Source organism: Jaculus jaculus, chromosome X (genome assembly GCF_020740685.1).
Source record: "Jaculus jaculus isolate mJacJac1 chromosome X, mJacJac1.mat.Y.cur, whole genome shotgun sequence".
Classification (NCBI taxonomy): domain Eukaryota; kingdom Metazoa; phylum Chordata; class Mammalia; order Rodentia; family Dipodidae; genus Jaculus; species Jaculus jaculus.
The window spans coordinates 62,217,972-62,237,894 of record NC_059125.1 but is presented as its reverse complement, the minus strand read 5'-3'; the positions used below and the strand labels follow the sequence as shown (position 1 = coordinate 62,237,894).

Sequence of the window (19,923 nt, the reverse complement as noted above, 5' to 3'; positions counted from 1 at the left end):
AGATTGTCTTACATTCTGGATTTGTCTGGTTCCCCTGCCCCCATCGTGTTGTCATTTACCTCAATCCTTGAAAAATCTTGCCAGACATGGTGGTAAACACCATGAAGCCGACAGATCACAAGCTGAGGCCAGCCTGAGCTACATAGTCCCTGACTTAAACAGAGAGGATCTTAAATAGATTGATCAGAATAGGCTTCATGGACAAGTTGGCACTTGAATAAAGACTCTAAAGATATGAGAAAATGAGCTACATAGAAGTAAAAATCTACAAAGAAACAACCATTGCAAAGGTCTTAGGTAAGAATGCACCTGCCTTGCTGAAGGAATAGAAAGCAGGACCAAATGGCTGTAACTCAGTGATAGAGTAGGAGAATACCAGGAGATACAATCAAATTTTTACTGAGGCCAGGTATGGTGGCGTACGCCTTTAGTCCCAGCACTTGGTAGGCTGAAGTAGGAGGATTGCTGTGAGTTGGAGGCCAACCTGAGACTACAGAGTGAATTTCAGGTCAGCCTGGGCTAGAGCAAGACCCTACCTTGAAAAACAAACAAACAAAAATTTAATAAGGGATCAGATTGTTTAGAGCATTATAAACCATTATAAGGATTTTGGGTTTATTCTCAGAGAATTGGGGAATGATAAGATGATTTTGTAGGGAAAATTGACATGATGTGACTCAGTTTCATGAGGATTGTCCTGGCTTCTTTGTGAGTAACACACAAGAGTGGAAGCAATAAGTCTAGACAGGAGCCTATTAAAGTGATCCACCTGAATAGGTGGTTGTGGCTTGGACCAGAGTCGTAGCACTAGAAGTGATGAGAAGTGGTGGGATTCTGGATATATTTTGAAGGGATATTTGACAGGATTTGCTGATGGATTGGATATGAGTTGTTGTTAAAAGGATTTTATTTTGACAGAGCATTGGGATGGTAAAATTACTATTGATTAAGATGATTAAGCTTTAGAAGGGGTCATCATCAGGTGTTCTTAAATGGATATGTTGAGTTTGAGATATATACTAGATGTACAAATGGAGATGAACACAACCCCTGATGCCAGGATGTTCAAAGTAAGAGAAGAGGAAATATATAAGTATATTATTAAATACCATGAAAAGTGTTTTTTTTGAGGGGTGTACAGAATAGCAAGTTATTAACTTTACTTCAGCAAGGATGTAAGAATGCTTTCCAAAGTAGATGACACCTTTGATTTCATCCTGAAGGGTGGCTAAGTGTTCATTGGGTAGTGACAAGAGAGGTATCATGTTTTCTGCATCCTTAGACTCTAACATGTTGTGGTTGCTCAGTCAGACTCATCCAGTTACCAATTTTGAGAGCTTGAACATTACTTAACTTCTCTGAGACTCAGTTTCTTTATCTATGTAATGGAAATAATTATAGTGACATTTTTGTGATTAAATGCTTTTACTAACACGCTATCTGACACACAGTGACTACTTGTTAAGCATTACTGTTGAATGAATGACTATCTTCCTTAATGACCAAGTCCATACTAGATTGATAATCAGGAAACTTAAAGTCTTTTATATGTTTAATAGTTTGCTATGCATATAAAACAGAGTGCTGTCTTTATTTGTATATTTTAAAGAGGGGCCAGGGGAATAAACGACCCACTATATTCTAGGCTTCTGAACTCTGATTGAGGAATAAGCATTACTATGTCTACAGTGATGGTGAGGGTCAAATTGTCCTCCCATTTTTTTCCTGCCTTATTCTCTTTGATTCCTTCCTCCCATTCTCTCTCCTTCCTTTTTACTTTTTTTCACTTTTTAATCAATCTGTCTAAAATCCTTCCGACGTATAGTGTGCTTCTCCCCACTCCACAGGCACTCTGACACTTCGAATCGACTGGGCTGACAAGCCTGGAAGGAGGTCAGAATCGCTGAGATGCTATGACACTTAAATGAATCTGCCAATTGCGAGAGGACCAGTCCGAGGACCCAGAGAGAAGGGCGCCCCCTACCGGCCTAATGCAGCCTCTACACCCAGGCAGGCGGCTGTGGTTGCTAGGCGACAGGGCGGCCTGCGCTGAGATTGAGAAGATGCAGGAGTTGGGGAAGGGATTTGCAAGCAGAAACCATTTCTTTCTTCTTCCACCCCCTCTCCCACGCCCTCAGCAAATAGACGGGGTTGGGGCGGCGCTGTTCACTGCTGTCTCATAATCTGAGCTCATTCTTGAAAATAGAGCTTTAGTAGGTGACTTGAGTCTTTGTGTGTGGAGAAAAAACAAAATCTCTGGCCCACAGGCAGTTTCACCTAGGGGCCAGATACGCAGGTCTCTGAAAGCAGGAGCAGAGGACAGGAATTGTTGTGGGTTAGTCAACAGAAATTCTAGCAAAGTGGGAGTGGGCAGAAATAATGTTGGTGATTTGTACAGTGAGGTATCGAGATTTGCCCACCATTCTCAATGGGCATTAGGAAACTTCCACTTTACTCTTTTAAAATAAAGACTCCACAGGAATGACAATATATAAAGGATTATTCATACCTCAGTGGGGGCAAGTTTCCAGTGGCGTTCCTGAATTAGTTTTTTCTATGGAAAAGTGAGAGATCATGAGATCTGCAGACTCCTGTGGGTACTGACAGAGCCCCGAGAAGGGGGAAATAAATACAAAGAACGAGAGGGTGGTAGACACAGCATTTAAGTTTCTTAGTTCTGTGTCATGTTTGGGGACTCCTGGCTCTGTGTCCCCATTAATCAGATCAAGCTCTAGCACTCTATTTTCATGAAGTCTTGGGAACCGCACGCCTTTAATCCCAGCACTTGGGAGGCAGAGATAGGAGGATTGCCATGAGTTCAAAGCTGCCCTGAGACTACATAGTGAATTCCTGGTCAGCCTGGGCTAGAACAAGACCCTACCTCGAAAGCCCTCCGTCCCCTCAACCCCCTCCATAAAAGAAAAAAAATTACAGCTTTCTTTCCCAATGAGCTGGTCTTGTATCTCGCTCAGGAGTAGGACTCGGCAGGTCAAAGCCATGGGCAAAATAACCTCTCCATTGTGACTCCACTCTGTGCTCTTAACTAGTACAACAGAAGTGTTGTTGTGGCATAGCTCCATGCCATGCCAAGTTTAGGGGAGAGCTGTACCCAGGAATGTCCTTTGGGGCTTTCCCTTCAGTGATACCAAGCTAAGGAACCTGGCAGCCAGGGAACATCTGTTCCACTGAGCCACTTCTCAACATCTCCACAAGGCAGGATGGCAGCGGGAGGTTTCTGGCTCCTTGTGTTTCCAAATTGAACTGGGTCGGGGCTTTGCCTTAGCTCTATTAATAGCCCCCCCCCCCACCCCAGCCCAGCCTGCTAGCCCCAAACCCGGATGCCAGGAGCTGTGAGTCAGCAGCTAAAAATAACGAGCAACTAACTGTACCCAAACTCCAATGAGCAGCTCCCCCTGGTCCTACCCCCTCAAGTTTTTCAGTCTTAGTCTCTGGTCCAAGGGCTCATAGAGGTTCAGTGCTTGTAACTCCCCAGTCCTCCTGGGACGAGGAAGGGTTTGGGTTGGCAGGTCAGAGCTGAGTACCCAAGGCTAGGTACTAAGAGCCGGGTTTGAGTTGGTGTTGGTACTTTGGTTGGGAGTCTGAACACGGAGGGCAGTGAACTGCTGTTGAGAGTCTGGAAGCTTCAGAAGGTTGTTGGTGAGGGGATGGAGGACTGGAGGTGGACGGGGTGAGGTCGGAAGGGGAAGAGGAAGAAGCTGTAGTGCTGGGAACCTGGGCGACTAACAAGGCGGGGTGGGGAGGGGGGACGAGGTAGGAGGCGCATGTTGAGAGACAATTCGGCAGCACCTGACAGGCTGAGGGGACTCTGGAGCTGAGATCGATTGTCAGCCTGACTGGGGAGGGGGATCGGGATGGGAAAAGTACTGAAATACAGCTTGAAAGACAGTGTGTGAAGATCTGCCTGATGCTGCAAGGTGGCTTGGAGCCCGAACACCAGAACCCTGGCCGCAGCCGCAGCTTTGGTTCGCGGTGCACTTCCAGCCTTCTCGCGGGTCGCCTGCACCCCACGCAAGCTCTGCTCAGGTACGTCCGTGGAGGGTTGCCTGAGGGTGAGCGTGTATGCTCATGAAGGGTACCCGGGGGCCAGAGAAGGGAAGGGGAGGGGTCCACGAGGGGGGGGGTTGGGGCACTAATTCAAACTCGCCTCCCTCCAGCTCGAGACGTCCAGACGTATGCTGGGAATTGTAGTTCCCATAGCTGCCCTGGAACTAAGAGTTGGCGGGGGGATGGGGGTGGAGGGGGAACGTCTTTGTCTCGAAGCGCTAAATGCTGTTCCAGGTCCCAATCTGGCGGGAGAGAAGGAATGAAGAACCTACTTTCCTGATCTGGCCGGCGTCTTTATTTATATGACCGGCCTTTGTGGAGAAGCACGAAACAGGACGCATGTGAATGTCAGTGTAATGGAGGACTGTCGAGGCAACAGCAGAGCCCCCATCTGTCCTCATTTTCTCCCCAAGCGTCGCCACTCCCTTCCTACTTGACTATTCCTAGGGCAACTCTGTACTGAGCACCCCAACTTCTTAGACCAGAGATTCCCGAGCTGCAAACTCACTGGGGAGCTTACTCCTCGAGGGGAGGGCTGGCCGGAAGCCAGACCTGGCGCGCAGCACGAAGAAGCGGAAAACTGAAGTCTATGCCCTCCAGTCCGGAATCAAGGACGCATAGAAAACAGGTGGCATTCATTGACTAGCTCACCCCGACGACCGTCACAACCCTCTCGGGCCGATGACCACAAGGTGGAGCTACAGAGCAACCCTGCACAGCCGGCCAGAGCCACCCCGGAAGGTCGCCTGCTGCCACTACTCTCCAGCTTACCCTCTAATTGATGCAGGTTGTTCTCCTCCCACCTCCAACCCGCTATTCTTCCTATGATGACCCCTCAATGTCATGCTGCATCCAACTCTAGACGGGAAACACATCCTCCCAGCCCCTGCACCGAAAAGATTAGGCTGTGACTAAATGACAATTAAATTCATTGGACAACAGATTAACAGACAAGATAAAACAACCATTCACTGTGCACATGAAGCCACCCATAGGCACAGAATTACATGGCTAAATAGGTTCTTTAGCTTTCCACCTCTAGGCAGGAAAACAGTTAAATTGCAAGGGTCAGAGAGGACATGGCATGGAGTGGGGATCGTTGTCTTGGACATCTTAAGAGTCCTCTAGGAATGGTCATTTTGTTATTGCAGTCACTGTTCAAGCTATTCCACTGACACCACGTGTCTTCTGTGGCACAAACTGGAAGGCATTATCTTGGTGATCTTTTACTTCCTCATTCTAATTTCAATTTGGGAGCAACTTCCGGCTACTTGTGGTTTTCCCAACTATTTCATGTCAATACCCCAAAGGCAGCAGCAGATTCTAAGGCATTTTAAGACATGCTCCCTATCTAGACAGAGACCCTTTCTGGTTTGAAACCTGTTGGAAAAGACCCTCCCCTACCCCTCACCCACCACTTCAGCTCCCTTCCTTCCTTTTGATCAATACAGACGGTGTTTAGACTACAGCCAGTGGGTGTCAGGGCATAGCATTCACTCAGTGCTGAACTTGTTGATCCTGGTCAGCAGCACTGCTGTTTCTAATCCTGGGGACATAGGGAGAGGGTGGGTCACAATGGGAGTTAACTAAGGGCAAACTAGGACAAAATGAGATGGGGGGTGGGTGTTCTTACCAGTTTTCCCTCTCTCCTTAGCACATCTCCTATAGAGAAAAGATTGTGAGTTCCACCAGATTCTAGGAAGACCTTCCAACCCAGGAGTTCCCCTAAACTGTTTTTCTCAGGTTCAAGCCAAACTGATGCTGTAAGGAAGGCCTTAAGGACCCAAATGGACCAAACTCCACCCCAAGCAGTCCATGTGAATCCGAATCAGCCTTATCACTAGGGGCAAGGAGAATGGACCCAGAGAGTGGAGGCCCAAAGTACTCACCCTCGGAGGAGGAAAGTCCACAAAAGCAGCAGGATAGAAACAAAATCGGCAATGACCCACATCATCAAGTATGTTTGGGGGGGCTATGGGAATAGGAAAAATGTCCTATCAGTGGCCAGAGCCTCAGAGATAACAAGAGGGCAATAAGTATAGAAGAGGGGGAGAACCCGAGATGGAAGAAGAGGAGCAGCGCTTGTTCCAGAGTCCTTACAATAAGCCAGATGGGGGAACTCATCTGCTGCAGCAGCTGGCAATCATTTGTGGTGACCGAATCCACCCCTGCACACCAGAGCAGGGAGAAGAGCCAGGGTTTGTTCACTACAAATAGGTTCACTGAGACATTATCCTGGTGCAGCGCTCTGAGGAAGTAGAAAGAAACAGGGAACGTGGCGGTGGCTGAGGGAGGGAAACAGCCCCTTGCCTGTAATGTAATCTCCAGTGCTACTGCTGCAGCGTTATCAGTTCTAACATTGTAGGGCGCTCTTGACCAAAGGGTGACTGTCTTTGCATAGCTGACCTTTGTCTCCTGGTGAATTCCATCCACAAGTCCTATCTTTGTGGCGCGGGGCCCCACAAATATGCCTCTCCCTTGCCTTATCCCATGACAGCCCTTTAGAGACCACATGACCCTGAGTGGTTTTTTTCTCCAGACCCATCAGCTCCAGTTTTGCCAGCCATTACCCTCAGGGCCTGGGCTATTCCCTTCACTGTATAAGCTTTTTAAATTTGACCTTACTCTAGCTTATTAGTGGTCTTTTGAAAATATTAGGCCTACTGTTGTACATATCTCACACAGGCTTGGATCAGCTTTGGACAAAACAATCTCCTACTTCTAGATACTAGGCCTGTATGATGGCAGCCCAGAGTCAGGTTAGACATTGGCAATGGCATCTTGCACTGATAAACCACTATGCCCACTGTTCAATCCAAGCTCTGGTCTTTTCCACACATATTCTTTTTTTTAAATTTTTTTTTTAATTTATTTGAAAGCGACAGACACAGAAAGAAAGACAGATAGGAGAGAATGGGCGCGCCAGGGCTTCCAGCCTCTGCAAACGAACTCCAGACACGTGCACCCCCTTGTGCATCTGGCTAACGTGGGACCTGGGGAACCGAGCCTCGAACCAGGGTCCTTAGGCTTCACAGGCAAGTGCTTAACCGCTAAGCCATCTCTCCAGCCCCCACACATATTCTTAATGATGCTATTATACCCTCTCTTACATGTGTGCAGTTGAAACTCTTCTACTTTTTTTTTTTTTTTGAGACAGGGTCTAACTATGTAACCTAGGTTGGCTTCAAACCCCAAATTCTCCTGCCTCAGCTTCCTAAGTGCTGGTGTTATAGGTATATACCACTACACCCCAAAATAACTGAAATTCTTTAGTCCCTCCCCCAAATATAGATCTTCATCTATTCCTGCTACATTTTCATCTTGCTAGGTGTGATCCGTCATTTTATTTTATTTATTTATTTATTTATTTATTTATTTTGGTTTGTCGAGGTAGGGTCTCTCTCTAGCCCGGGCTGACCAGGAATTTACTCTGTAATCCAGGGTGGTCTTGAACTCACAGCAATCCTCCTACCTCTGCCTCCCGAGTGCTAGGATTAGTGATCATCATTGTATTATTATTATTGGTTTTTCAAGGTAGGGTCTCACTCTGGCTTAGGCTGACCTGGAATTCACTATGTAGTCTCAGGGTAGCCTTGAACTCATGGCAATCCTTCTACCTCTGCCTCCCTAGTGCTGGGATTAAAGGCGTGCACCACCACACGCAGCTCTTTTCTTTTTTCTTTTTTTTTGGTTGAATTGATCCGTCATTTTAAAGGGGATTTTAGAGTTTTAGTTCATCATTAGTATATTCATTACCAATGCATGTCTTTCAGAAATATAATCAGCACTTGGTATTGACCAGGACCAGACTAAAGTGAGTGTTTCTCCATGGTGATAACTTGGTGAAAGGTCCTTAAAGCATTTAACTGAGCTATCATTTTATTCACTTTTTTTTGTCTGATCATGGTAACACTATAAAAGACCTTGGCAACGACATGCTTGCAAGTCTATTATGTTTCCTACTTAGCTCAGCTTCTAGGGCCCAGCTCACATCTGAGACTCCCTTGGATCCATCCTCTCTTATATAGATCTCTGTGATGTATGATAATGAGCTAAGACCCTTCTTATGGTCTACAAGGACCCTCCCCAGTTTGGTCCCTGCCTACCTCTCAAGCTTTACTTTCCTCTTTCTTGCTCATTAGGCTGCTGTCCTTGCTCTTCTGTTACTCATCCCACTAATCACCTAGCTTTCAGATCAGACATCACCTCTTTAGATGCTTCCTAATGTAGCTACCCTGGCCCCTTACACCAAGCCCCAGTCACTACTGCATCTCCCTGGTTTGTATTCACACTTACATGCATGCTTTTCAAATTGCTTATTATCTACCTGTTTTACTAGTTCTTAAATTTCATGAAAGCAAGGACTGTGTTTTTTTATTATTATTATTCATGTTTGTGTCCCTAAAACCTGAAATAATCACTGCCTGGGACTAGGGAGATGGCTCAGCAGTTAAAGGTGCATTCTTTTTTTAAGATATTTTTATTTATTTATTTGAGAGAGAGAAATAGGCAAATAGGGAGAGGAGGAGGAGGAGGAGGAAGAGGAGAGAGAGAGAGAGAGAGAGAGAGAGAGAGAGAGAGAGAGAGAGAATGGGTGCACCAGGGTCTACAGCTGCTGCAAACGAACTCCAGATGGGTGCACCCCCTTGTGCATCTGGTTTATGTGGGTCCTGGGAACCAAACCTGGGTCCTTTGGCTTTGCAGGCAAGCATCTTAAACACTAAACCATTTCTCCAGCCCTAAAGGTGTTTTCTTGCTTTCTTGCAAAGACTATCAGCCCATTTTCAATTCCCCAGTACCCACATAAAGCTGAGGCACAAAGTGATACACACATCTGTAGTTTTTTGCAGTGGCAAGAGGCCCTGGCACACCTATTTTCTCTCTTTCCTCTCTCTCTCTCTTTCTCTCTCCCCCTGCAAATAGATTAAAAAATGTTAAAAAAAAAATAGAACTGGGTGTGGTGGCTTTTAATCCCAGCACTGGGGAGGCAGATGTAGGACGATCACTGTGATTTTGAAACCAGCCTAAGACTACATAGTGAATTCCAGGTCAGCCTGGGCTAGAGCAAGACCCGACCTCTAAAACCAAAATAAAAAAAAAAAATCTGATATACAGTAAGCTTTCAATAGGTATTTGTTATGGGAATGGATGAACAAATAGCTTTTGTCTTCCCCACATTTGTTCTTCCCTGCCAAGGTCCCTTTGGTTTATTTTCTCTGGCACTTACTTGATATCCAATAGTGGCAGGTCTTGGTAAGGAAGGTTGAGAAACTGGGGCTTTTCAGTCCCATTGCCTCTCTGCTGTCCATATATTTGACGCATATTGGGTGCCCGTTGTTGGACTTTAGCTCTGTCTTCATCAGGTAGCCAAAGGACCTGTGGTTCAGGGCAGATGAGCATGAAATTGAGAAAGACCTGGGGATTCTAGGGACAGGGGCAGGGTTAGGGGCAGAGAGACTTGTTCACAGAGTGGTGTATGTGAGCTGGGACAGGAAACAACCTCAAATTCATCACAGTCCAGAGGAGATAGAGTGGAAAGAGGGGCAAAGGGAGCCCAGACAACATCACCATGGCTTGAGGCACGCTTGCATTCAGCACAGTTTCCAGTGTCTGTTTCACAAAAGTTTCATAGTATGTGTGGTTTCTTGGGGGTCGACGTAAATCAAACATGATGGAAAGGTTCAGGGTGGCTGCTTCCTTCAGTAGCTCTTCTAATGCTGGTACTGTCTGATTCTCAGCCTCCTTCCGATCAGTACCTGACAGCTCTTTGGCCACCCAGAAAGGTTTCCTCTATAAGAAGAAAACAATTTCCACACTAACACAGCTCCTCCAGGTTCCTCCTTCCTACATCCTTGACATCCTTATTCACTCCCCACTTGGTTTGCAGCTTCTGCCTACCTTTTTTTTTTCTTTCAGTTTTTCGAGGTAGGGTCTCACTCTGGTCCAGGCTGACCTGGAATTAACTATGTAGTTTCAGTGTGGCCTCGAACTCACAGCAATCCCCTTATCTCTGCCTCCTGAGTGCTGGGATTAAAGGTGTGCACCACCACGCCTGGCCTTTTCTGCCTACTTTTGAGCCAAGGTCTTTCTCTAAATGGTGGCCTTCTTCCATCAAATATTCTGTGGCGTCCATCTCCTATTCTTCTACTTTCCTAACTTTCTTCCATCCTCCATTATTTATATCTTCTGTTCTGCCTCATGAAGACCTCTGTGATTGTAACCTTCTGGTTTCCTCCTGGTCTGTTAACCCCCTTTTTAAATAAACCTTTCCCCTGCTCTTGATTTGCTTTTTCTTCCACTCTCCCTCATGGCTGTTCCAGGCCTCTGCCACTCTGTTCTCCTCATTGTATCAATGAACAATCTTTCCTACTAAATCCTGACAGGATGAAGCTGGCTGTCTAACACTCAGTGCTTACTATATTCAGGACAGTGATCTAGGTAGTTCATGTGAATTAACTGACTCAATCCACCCAATAACCTTACAAGATAGGTACTTTCTTTTCCCGAGGTAGGGTCTCACTCTAGTCCAGGCTGACCTGGAATTCACTATGTAGTCTCAGGGTGGACTTGAATTCATAGTGATCCTCCTACCTCTGCCTCCCAAGTGCTGGGATTAAAGGCATGTGCCACCACACCTGGCTTAAGATAGGTAATTTTAATTATTCACAAATGAGGAAACTGAAACACAGTTTGTTTAAGGAGTGTTTTTTCAGAGTCACATAGCTAGCAAGTGGAGGAGACAGGCTTAAAATTCAGACATTCCTGGTTCCTAATCACTCTGATATGCTATTGTATATAAAATTAAATTTATTTGAAGAAGAAAGTGTGGGGCTGGAGAGATGGCTTAGCAGTTAAGGCGCTTGCCTGAGAAGCCAAAGGACCCAGGTTCGATTCTCCAGGACCCATATAAGCCAGATGCACAAGGTGGAGCATGCATCTGGAGTTCATTTGCAGTGGCAAGAGGCCCTGGCACCCCCATATTCTCTCTCTCTCTCTCTCACAAATAAATAAAAATAAAATATTTTAAAAAAGAAATTGTGAGCTAGGTGTGGTGGCACACACCTTGAATCCCAGCACACGGGAGGCAGAGGCAGGAGGATCACCATGAGTTTGAGGCCATCCTGAGACTACATAGTGAATTCCAGGTCAGCTTGGACCAGAGTGAGACCTTACCTCGAAAAACCAAAAACAAGAAAGATATTGCAAGTCTATGTCATGGCTTTAAAAGAATTTTTTTTTTGAATTTATGTATTTGAGAGCAACAGACAGAGAGAGAAAGAGGCAGATAGAGAGAAGAGAGAGAATGGGTACACCAGGGCCTCCAGCCACTGCACATGAACTCCAGATGCATGCGCCCCCTTGTGCATCTGCCTAACATGGGTCCTGGGTAATCGAGCCTCAAAACGGGGTCCTTAGGCTTCACAGGCAAGCACTTAATAGCTAAGCCATCTCTCCTGGTCATAGCTTTTATTTGTGAAATAAAAATATATATTATATATGTAAGTAGTATATATGTGTATATAGATTCATACAGTTTTTTTGTTGTTATTTTTTGAGGTAGGGTCTCGCTCTAGCTCAGGGTGACCTGGAATTCACTATGCAGATTCAGGGTGGCCTCGAACTCTTGGTGACCCTCCTACCTGTGCCTCACAAGTGCTGGGATTAAAGGCACGTGCCACCATGCCCCGGCCTGGTATATGTATGTATGTATGTATGCATATATATATATACATACACACATATATATCTTTTATAAATCTGTTAGATTATATTAGACATGTTAGATTATGGGGAATTACAATTTACAGGTTATTTCTCTCTGTTTGACTTTGCAGATGTGCATGACCTTGTGTGCATCTGTGCAGACACCAGAGGATAATGTCAGGTGGCTGTCTCTTAAAGCTCATCCACATAGTTTTTTGTGATAGTGTCTCTCCCTTAATCCAGAGCTGCTTTCCGCCAGGGATTTATGTGTGGCTGTGGCTATGCCCAGCTTTTTTTTTTTTTTTTTTTTTTTTGGTTTAGGGTTTCACTCTAGTCCTGGAATTCACTATGTAGTCTCAGGTTGGCCTCAAACTCATGCCTCCTACTTCTGCCTCCCAAGTGCTGAGCTATGCCAGCTTTTTATGTGGGTTCTGGGGAGTAGAACTTGGTAGTCTCCAGCCCAAGAGGCCCCATGATTAAGAGGCAAACAAGCATTCTTAACTACTCAGCCATCTCCAGTTTTTTTTTTTTTTTTTACAATGAATAGGTATTACTTTTATAATCAATAAGTTGCAAAATTAAACTATCCCTTTAAATGTTTTTCACTACCTATAGGATTAAAGTCCCCATGTTGGGGTGCAACATTCAAAGTCCTTCAAGATTAAACCCATTTCCCACCACCACTCCCATGAATTGCATCTTCTAGACATTGAACCACTATTTTTGTTTTGTTTTGTTTTGTTTTTTTCAAGGTAGGGTCTCACTTTAGTGCAGGTTGACCTGGAATTTATTATATAGTCTCAGCGTGGCCTTGAACTAATGGCAATCCTCCTGCCTCTCAAGTGCTGGGATTAAAGGCGTGCCCCACCACACCTGGTTTTGAGCCACTTTTTGTTTTCTGGAAACATACTTGTATTTCTGGCCTTTTCCCATGCTTTTACATCTGGCTAGAATTCCCTGTTCCAACAGCTTGGAGTGTAGCTTAGTGATGGAGTACCTGCCTAGAATGGGCAAGGCCTTGGGTTCCATCCTACCACTGCAGAAATAATTTCCCCTTCCTGTTTTGCTAAACAGTGACCTCTCTCCTCCGCCCAGGAGAAGTGTTTTTATTGCTCTTGGTTTCCTATTCTAATTGTCCAGGCTCTCTTCTTACTACGTGGGAGTGACATGAGCACATAGATTGTGATTTTACTGATCAGCACAGGGTTCAGCAAGTGCTTATTGCCCAGAATGAACTCTGCCCTTTCTAAGTGCCATTGCAGGTAGCCTTTTCCTAGACAGTGACCTCACCTCTAGGAACCAGGATCCAGCATTGAGTCTCTGCAGTTCAGCCCAGGAGAAGTCACTGCTGTGGGCTGTGGTTCGGGCTGGAAACACCGAGGCTATGTTTGTGGTCCTGCTCAGCTGCTCGTCATGCATAAGGAAGGGGACCCCATCGGAGCTGAGGGTACAAGGAGTCTCAGATGACTGAGCTCTGGGGCTGTTCATCTTTTCCTGAGTGCCACCACTACGACTCCCATCCCCCCAGCCCCCAGGGCCTTATGAAGTCCCACCCTCCATCACCTGACCATAACATCTGTCTCAAACACAGCAGCTCCACATTCAGCTGTCTTCCGCAGGGACATCAGAGTGTTCTCGGGGGCCAGCTGGGAAAGAGTTGTTGAGGAGGTAGCAGGGAAAGGTAAGGAGCCTGAGAACCCACAGGCCTGGCTACTACAACCCAGAAGAGCAGATCTTTTCTAATTCATCTACCCATCACTCACCATGGGGGCCCCTCTGTGTCCCATGAGCCAAGGCTTAGGGGGTAAGTTTCTTAGTTCCATGATGCATGGTGAGGAGATGCATAGGGGAGCCAGGTAGATGACCATGGTGACTCCAAAAAATATGCACAGTAACAGAATCTTGGGACCTGCAGGGAGTGAGGGACAGGCTCTGAGGACAGGGCAGTGGGGGATGGGGAACCTTAGGGGTAGAAGGCAGAGAGTACTGTTATAGGAAATTGAGTGAGTGGTAGGAGGCAGAAACACTGGTGACTAGTGAGGGTGAGTCCAGGATAGAGTTGGCACCTCTTGGGTGGATACGGTAGAAGGTATCAGCCACAGGCCAGGACAGGAGAGTGATTCCAGTGACTGCTCCAATGTGAAGAAATGGGGCTGTGGCCTGTGGACAAGAGCTGGTGAGAAGGGATCTTCTGCCCACTGCCTCCCCCACTTTTCCACTTAAGGGCTGACTTTTGGATTTCAGAGCTACCTACAGTCTCATGGGACGATAGGCAAGGAATTGGCCACAGGACAAGGCTTCCCCATCCTAGGCTCTGGAGATCAGCCACTCACCTGCAGTGACAGATGTAAACTATGCCACTCCTGCCGCCATTGGATGTCCAGTCCCACAAGGCCAGTGACCACAAGCAGCACGATGAGAAGCAGCAGCACCTAGGGGCCGAGGATGAACAGGACCCTCTTTGTCAACCTAAGCTCATGGTTCTCTGGGCTATGCCCTCACTCTGATGACTCAGAATCCTTCCCTTCCCTGGACACATCCTCTTTTTTCTTTTCCTCAACAAATATTTAAAAAGCTTCAGGTCCAGGAATAGAAAAGTAAAATCCTCACCAAATAGCCAGCAGAGTGCTGAACCCAGCACACCCTCTCCCCTTCACTGCCACTTCATTGTACCTTGTGGAGACTGTGGAGATGGAGAGGCTGTCCACAAAGCTGCAGAAGCAAGGCCAGGAGCTGGGGGCCAGAGGATGAGGGCACTTAGGAGGCTCCAAGATGGGGCAGGTTCACTGAGGGGGACTTTTCAGACCTCCTGCCACCCAAGAATGATTCTCCTCCTTTCAGTGGCCAGGATGAGAACAAGTGGGTACAGCTGAACAGGAACGAAGGGCTGAGGTGGGGGTTAGGCTGGTTGTCCCTGGACCCACCAATAGCAGGGATGCATATGTGACTAGTAGAGAGATGACCAGGAGGAATGCCAGGGACCAGTCCATCCAGTGTCCCCAGCGGCGGAACAGGAACCTGTGAGAGGGTTGAGGAGGGTATTCTAAGGAGGAATGGGTGTCAATAGTGGCCTGAGGGGGGTTGGAGTGGGTGGGTCTGAGAGGATAACTTGAAGGGAGGGGAAAGCTTTTCATGGGGCAAAGGCTTCAGGGATTGGGGTGGTTTCTTGAAGGGATTTTCTAAGGAGGTTGGATAGCTGGAGAGCTGGACATGAGGGACTGGGTGGGGCTGGTCATAGCTGAAGGGACTGAGCACTCAGGTACTGCAAGGTAGGGAAGATGATAGGTATGTTGAGGAAAGGGTGGGAGTCCACGACCTACTCATTGAAGTTGTGCAGGTCATTGAGAAGGATGAGCCCAATGTACAGCCAGCCCAGGGAGAGGAGGAAGGTGAAGAACAGCAGGCCGAACCAGATACAGTCACACTGCAAAGGGGCAGAAGAGAAGCTCATAGCCGAGACTCATTTCATGCTCAGAGGCTCCAATGATGGCAGCTCCATAAAGTTTCTGGCCATGCATTGGGCTGCTCTGTTCTGGGTAGCTCTCCCTGTAGTTGAGGGAGATTTTCTTCCTGGGGAAAGAAAACCCCTTCTTTCTTCCCAGGTACCTATGAGCACAGTTGCCTTGGTATTCCCTGCAGTCAGCCTTTGCCTTCTGACTTGCAGCCCCCCTCCCACCCCTACTCCACCTTGCTTGTGTGCCCCCTCTGTTTGGGGCATTTCCTCCAGTGGCAGCTATACAGGCAGTGGAGGCAGCGGGCCCAGACGGAGCAGCAGCCGGACGTCTCGGCCATGGTGAAAGCCTGGGGGAAGAGACGTTTGGCCACTGGTGATCCTGTTTGGAGGGGCAATTCCCAGCCTTCTTTCCAGTGAGTCTAAGGAGCCTCAGGGGTGGGGCAGAAGCCTGAGTCGCTGCGCTGCTCAGCAACAAGGGAAATCATAGGGCAGGCCCAGAGCTCTGGATTGGATGAGGTATGTGGACCTGGCTCCAAGCCTGGCAAAGAGGAACAGACTCTGGGGTCTTTTATTCCCTTTTATTCTTGATACTTGGAGGGTCAGCGGAATATCCAGAAGGTCCAACCTCTTTGCAGGCAGAAATGTATTATTTCTAGCTCCTTCCTGTTTAAAATCATGCAGCTCTAGGATGGAATGCTTGCCTGAAGTATCTTAGGAGAAACTGCCCCAGGTGGGGCAAACTCAGTTTAGCAAGTTGAGGCACATCTGGCCAAGCTCAAAGCAGCCCAGTGCTGTCTTCCATCATAGGAAATAGGAGTAGGCTGAAGCAGAGGTTCCCATTCTGACCCAGGGCTAAGGGAGGCACAGCCAGTTGGCTAGTTGCTATGGATACAGAGATTGTACAAATCACACAGCCCTGGCTTAAGGTTCTCTGTGTCCACTTCCCAGGGGGCAGGGGACACTGCCAATAAGAGGAATAACAGGTTACCTGGGTTACTCACTCCTTGCCTTCTAAAAAAGAACCTATTTCCTTCCTGCACACATCTGGAAAAACCAAGCCTTCTCACCCTAGTCTTGTCTTTTCCTGCCCAGTTGTTCCCCCCCGCCCCCGCCCCTCCAACCAGAGAGCCATTGAAGGGCTCCACCCTCTGAGTTAGTGTCTGTGAAAGTATAGAACACACAGGGCAAAGGTGTGTGTGGGTGGGTGGGGGGGTGCTGGTTATCTTGGGGCAGAGGATTCCTGTGCCCTGTGCTTCTGAGTCTGACAGAGACCAAGCTGATCCCCAAACTGGGCTGCACCCGTGGCTGTGCTTTTATGTGAAAGGGCGTGAGATTTGTGGCAGGTGAGAATTCTATTATTGAGCCACCAATGCAAATAGGGTGTGTTTGTGATTTTTGTGTCAGCATGTTTGTGTGCGTGTTGTAGTGCACACTAGTGGCTGCCAGTACAAATGGGTTTCAAGATTATGTAAAGGAGCTCCTGGGTCACCTCACCTGTATATATACAAATGGACAGATCCCCTTGTTGTCCAGGCTACCCTGAAGCTCTGTGGACTCTGAAGGGGTATACAGTGGTTAGGCTCCTGGAAGGAGAGGTACGGACACTCTTATGTTCTCTATGCTTGCCTTGGGACAGGAGGTTTGGGCTAGGGATTGGAGAAGTGTGTGTGTGTGTGTGTGTGTGTGTGTGTGTGTGTGTGTGTGTGCTGAGGGACTGGTTAGACAGCCTCTACACTGTGAGCCCCTTCTCAGGAGACAGTCAACCCAAAGGTGGGGGGGCCAGTCTCTGCCTCTCCCCATACCAGCATTAGGTTCAGTAGCCTGTCTTGAGCGAGTACCAGTCCACACCTCTTGCTTTCCCGCGATCTTCTGCCTGCATCCCAGACTGCCTTCCAGGGTCTCACCTCTCTTCAGGAGCTCCCTGAAGAATGGAGTCAGGATCTAGCCAGACTGACAAGGGTGCAGCCTACCCCAAGAGCCCCATCCCTGACTAGTGGTGCCGGTCTTTGTCCCTAGCTCCCACCCGTAGCCCTCAGTCTTCCCGAGCCCTCACACCTTTGCTCAGCCAGCGCAGCTCTGCTTCTCAGCTCCTCTGCGAGTGGTCTGCCTCCTCCCTCTTCCAGTCCTTGGCTTAACCTCGCTGCTCAAACAGGTGTCACTGTTGCCACCTACAGGAAGATGTGTAGGTCCGGTCCGAAGGACTGCAGCTGCTCTATGGCTTGAGCCCAGCCATCTTGGGAAGCAAGTGGGAGGGAGAGCTGATCTCCTTCTTCACTCGCCTGCAGTCGGGGGCTTGGGGTGAGGAATTCCTTTGTGCAGCCTTCACCATCCCTCTGTCCCTCCTCCTGTTCCCCTCCCAGTCACTGCTGGGGCTTTGTTCTGGCTCAGGGAGGTGAGGGCTGAGGGCACAGCCGGGAGGGAAGCTGAGGGGGAGGTGACCACACAACTTTGCAACTTGGCAGTGATGAGAAGGGGCCCTGCCAGTCCCCTGGAAACGCTTGTGCTTATGCGAGGAAGTGTAGTCTCAAGCTCCCTGGGAGTACAGCCTTGAGTCATTAGCCTCCCATTTTCCTTGGGCTATTTCTACTTCTGCAATGTCTACCTATGACACATAGCTGCAAGTGATTTTCTGAACTCTGGGCAGCAAGTCACCCTGTTTCTGGACCAGGGGTTTCCAACGGCCTTGTGGATATTGAGTAACAGTAGCTCTCCCTTACCCCCACCACCCCACATAAGAGATGCACATTCAGGACATGCCTAGACTCGCATCATTCTGGCTGCCTTGTTCCCAGAGCATTTGAGTGTATAGAGTGTTGGGGGTCCTGGGCTTTTGGCAGATGAACACACACAAAAGATGCAGTTACTTTATTAACAGGAGGTAGCCTAGCAAGTTGTAGTTAGTTTAGTGTGAACCAGAGTTCCTTGAAGCTTAAATAGCTTGATGGGCAGCTCCCTCTGCATTCTGACTGATACAGTGACTTGGGACCTGGGAGCTAGTGGGGGTGTTGGTGGGAAAGGACATCTCAGCAATAAGCTGGCTCCCCTCCCCCCCACACACATTGGATTGCAACCAGTGAGAATGAAGACTGGCTCTCTTCTGCCAGGAGCTAGCCCCCTCCCTCTCGGCTTTCCTATTGTATCCAGAGCTTCTAGTTGGCAATGGCAGAGGCTCCCTTGCTCTCTCAGAATTAAAATGCAAAGAGAAGCAGGGCTGCTTGCTGGCAAGTATCCAGAGAGGACCAGCAGGTCACCTAGACTTCCACAGGAGTCATTCTAGGCAGGTTGTTGTTCCAGTTCCTTTGCTTGGGGTGCAATGGATTCTAATTTTGGCTTTCCTTTTTGTAGGGATGGTTTGGGAGCTTTGTGGAAGAGGTCGACCATGATCCAGCATATATGAATATGAATCTCAGGGTTTGTAAGCTCCTATGAAGCCTACAAATCTAGCCTGTGTATGGAATTCATTTGGTTTTTCAAGGTAGGGTCTCACTCTAGTCCAGGCTGACCTGAAATTCACTGCGTAGTCTCAGGGTGGTCTCAAACTCATGGAGATCCTCCTACCCTCTGCCTCCCAAGTGCTGGGATTAAAGGCATGCGCCACCATGTTTGACTAGTTTTTTAAATTTACGTTTTGGGTTTTCAAGGTAGGGTTTCACTCTAGCCCAGGCTGACCTGGAATTCACTATGTAGTCTCAGGGTGTCCTCAAACTCACAGCGATCCTTCTACCTCTGCCTCCCAAATGAGTGCTGGGATCAAAGGCCTGTGTCACCACGCCTAGCATTGTTTTACATTTTGAGACAGGGTCTCATTCTAGTTCAGGCCAACTTGGCACTCGCTGTATAACCCAGGCTGGCCTCGAACTCACAGCAATCCCCTTTCTTCAGATTCTTGAGTGCTGGGATTAATGCCATAAATCATCATACCTGGCTCTTCTAGCTTTTAAGCAGAGATGGAAAATAATGCACAGCAAGGAATAAGCCTTGTCCTTCTTCCCTTTCAAGAGAGAAAACAAGGAGCAGATACTGTTTCCTTCTATAATGGAACAGCACTATAGTTTCATACCTAGTAATCAGACTGCAGGGCATTAGGAAGAGTCATTTATTAGACCTTTGGGTTCAATTCCTAGGTCTTCTCCTCACTAGCTCTGTGACTCTATATAATTACTTCTTTGTACCTTAGTACTATCTATACTTTGGATCTTAAATGTCCTCCTAAGGGCCACGCTTTAAAGGCTTGGTCCTTTGCCTGTGGTGCTATTTTGGAAGTTATGGAAACTTTAAGAGGTGGGTTCTGAGAAGTTCTTTAAATGATTGGAGGGTATGCCATTGAAGGAGATAGTGGGACCTTAGGCCTTTCTGCCACAATTTTCATCCTGGCCATGTTTTGTTCCACACATGGTTCTGCCACGAAAGGACGTTTCCTACCACACCACAGGCACAGAAACAGTGGTGCCAACCAGCTATGAAACAGAACCTCCAAAACTGTAAGCCAAGGTTAACATATTCTCAAAAATTGATTATTTCAGGCATTTGTGTTGTATGGCAAAATTCCTCTGCACTGAAAGCAGTGAACAACTATTGCCAGATTTTATTAAAAGCAGCTGTGATAACCGACAAGTGAAGACATGGGAAGGGTCATTAGACCCCCACCTGAGATCTCAGGCACCCTCCCCCCCAATACCAGCTGTATACAGTAACACATG

General features: G+C 47.6%; 1 protein-coding gene across 2 annotated transcripts; it reads right to left on the bottom strand.

Annotated features, from left to right (window-relative positions):
* Positions 1-4,977: 4,977 nt before the first annotated feature.
* Positions 4,978-17,572, bottom strand: Gdpd2 (glycerophosphodiester phosphodiesterase domain containing 2). Of its 2 annotated transcripts, XM_045140587.1 has the most exons (17): positions 17,279-17,572; positions 17,072-17,144; positions 15,457-15,570; positions 15,090-15,193; positions 14,694-14,787; positions 14,443-14,502; positions 14,103-14,201; positions 13,836-13,929; positions 13,533-13,678; positions 13,333-13,415; positions 13,060-13,210; positions 9,634-9,855; positions 9,293-9,441; positions 6,166-6,313; positions 5,955-6,037; positions 5,699-5,727; positions 4,978-5,611 (listed from the first exon to the last, which is right to left on the bottom strand). In XM_045140587.1, exons 3-17 carry the CDS (start codon positions 15,559-15,561, stop codon positions 5,559-5,561), a joined length of 1,620 nt encoding a protein of 539 aa, XP_044996522.1. In that variant the 5' UTR covers positions 15,562-15,570; positions 17,072-17,144; positions 17,279-17,572; the 3' UTR covers positions 4,978-5,558. The 2 variants fall into 2 exon arrangements, with proteins under 2 accessions (XP_044996522.1, XP_044996521.1); XM_045140586.1 differs by lacking the exon at positions 17,072-17,144.
* Between the last annotated feature and the right edge of the window lie 2,351 nt (positions 17,573-19,923).

What these genes read in the sequence shown, in the direction of transcription:
- Gdpd2 (XM_045140587.1), bottom strand. Translation starts at nt 15,561, where the DNA reads ATGGCCGAGACGTCCGGCTGCTGCTCCGTCTGGGCCCGCTGCCTCCAC. An exon ending in AGAGGGGGCACACAAGCAAG is followed by an intron (nt 15,194 to 15,456) that starts GTGGAGTAGGGG and finishes GCCCCTTTGCAG; the next exon opens with TGTGACTGTATCTGGTTCGG. An exon ending in CTACCGTATCCACCCAAGAG is followed by an intron (nt 13,679 to 13,835) that starts GTGCCAACTCTA and finishes CACTCCCTGCAG; the next exon opens with GTCCCAAGATTCTGTTACTG.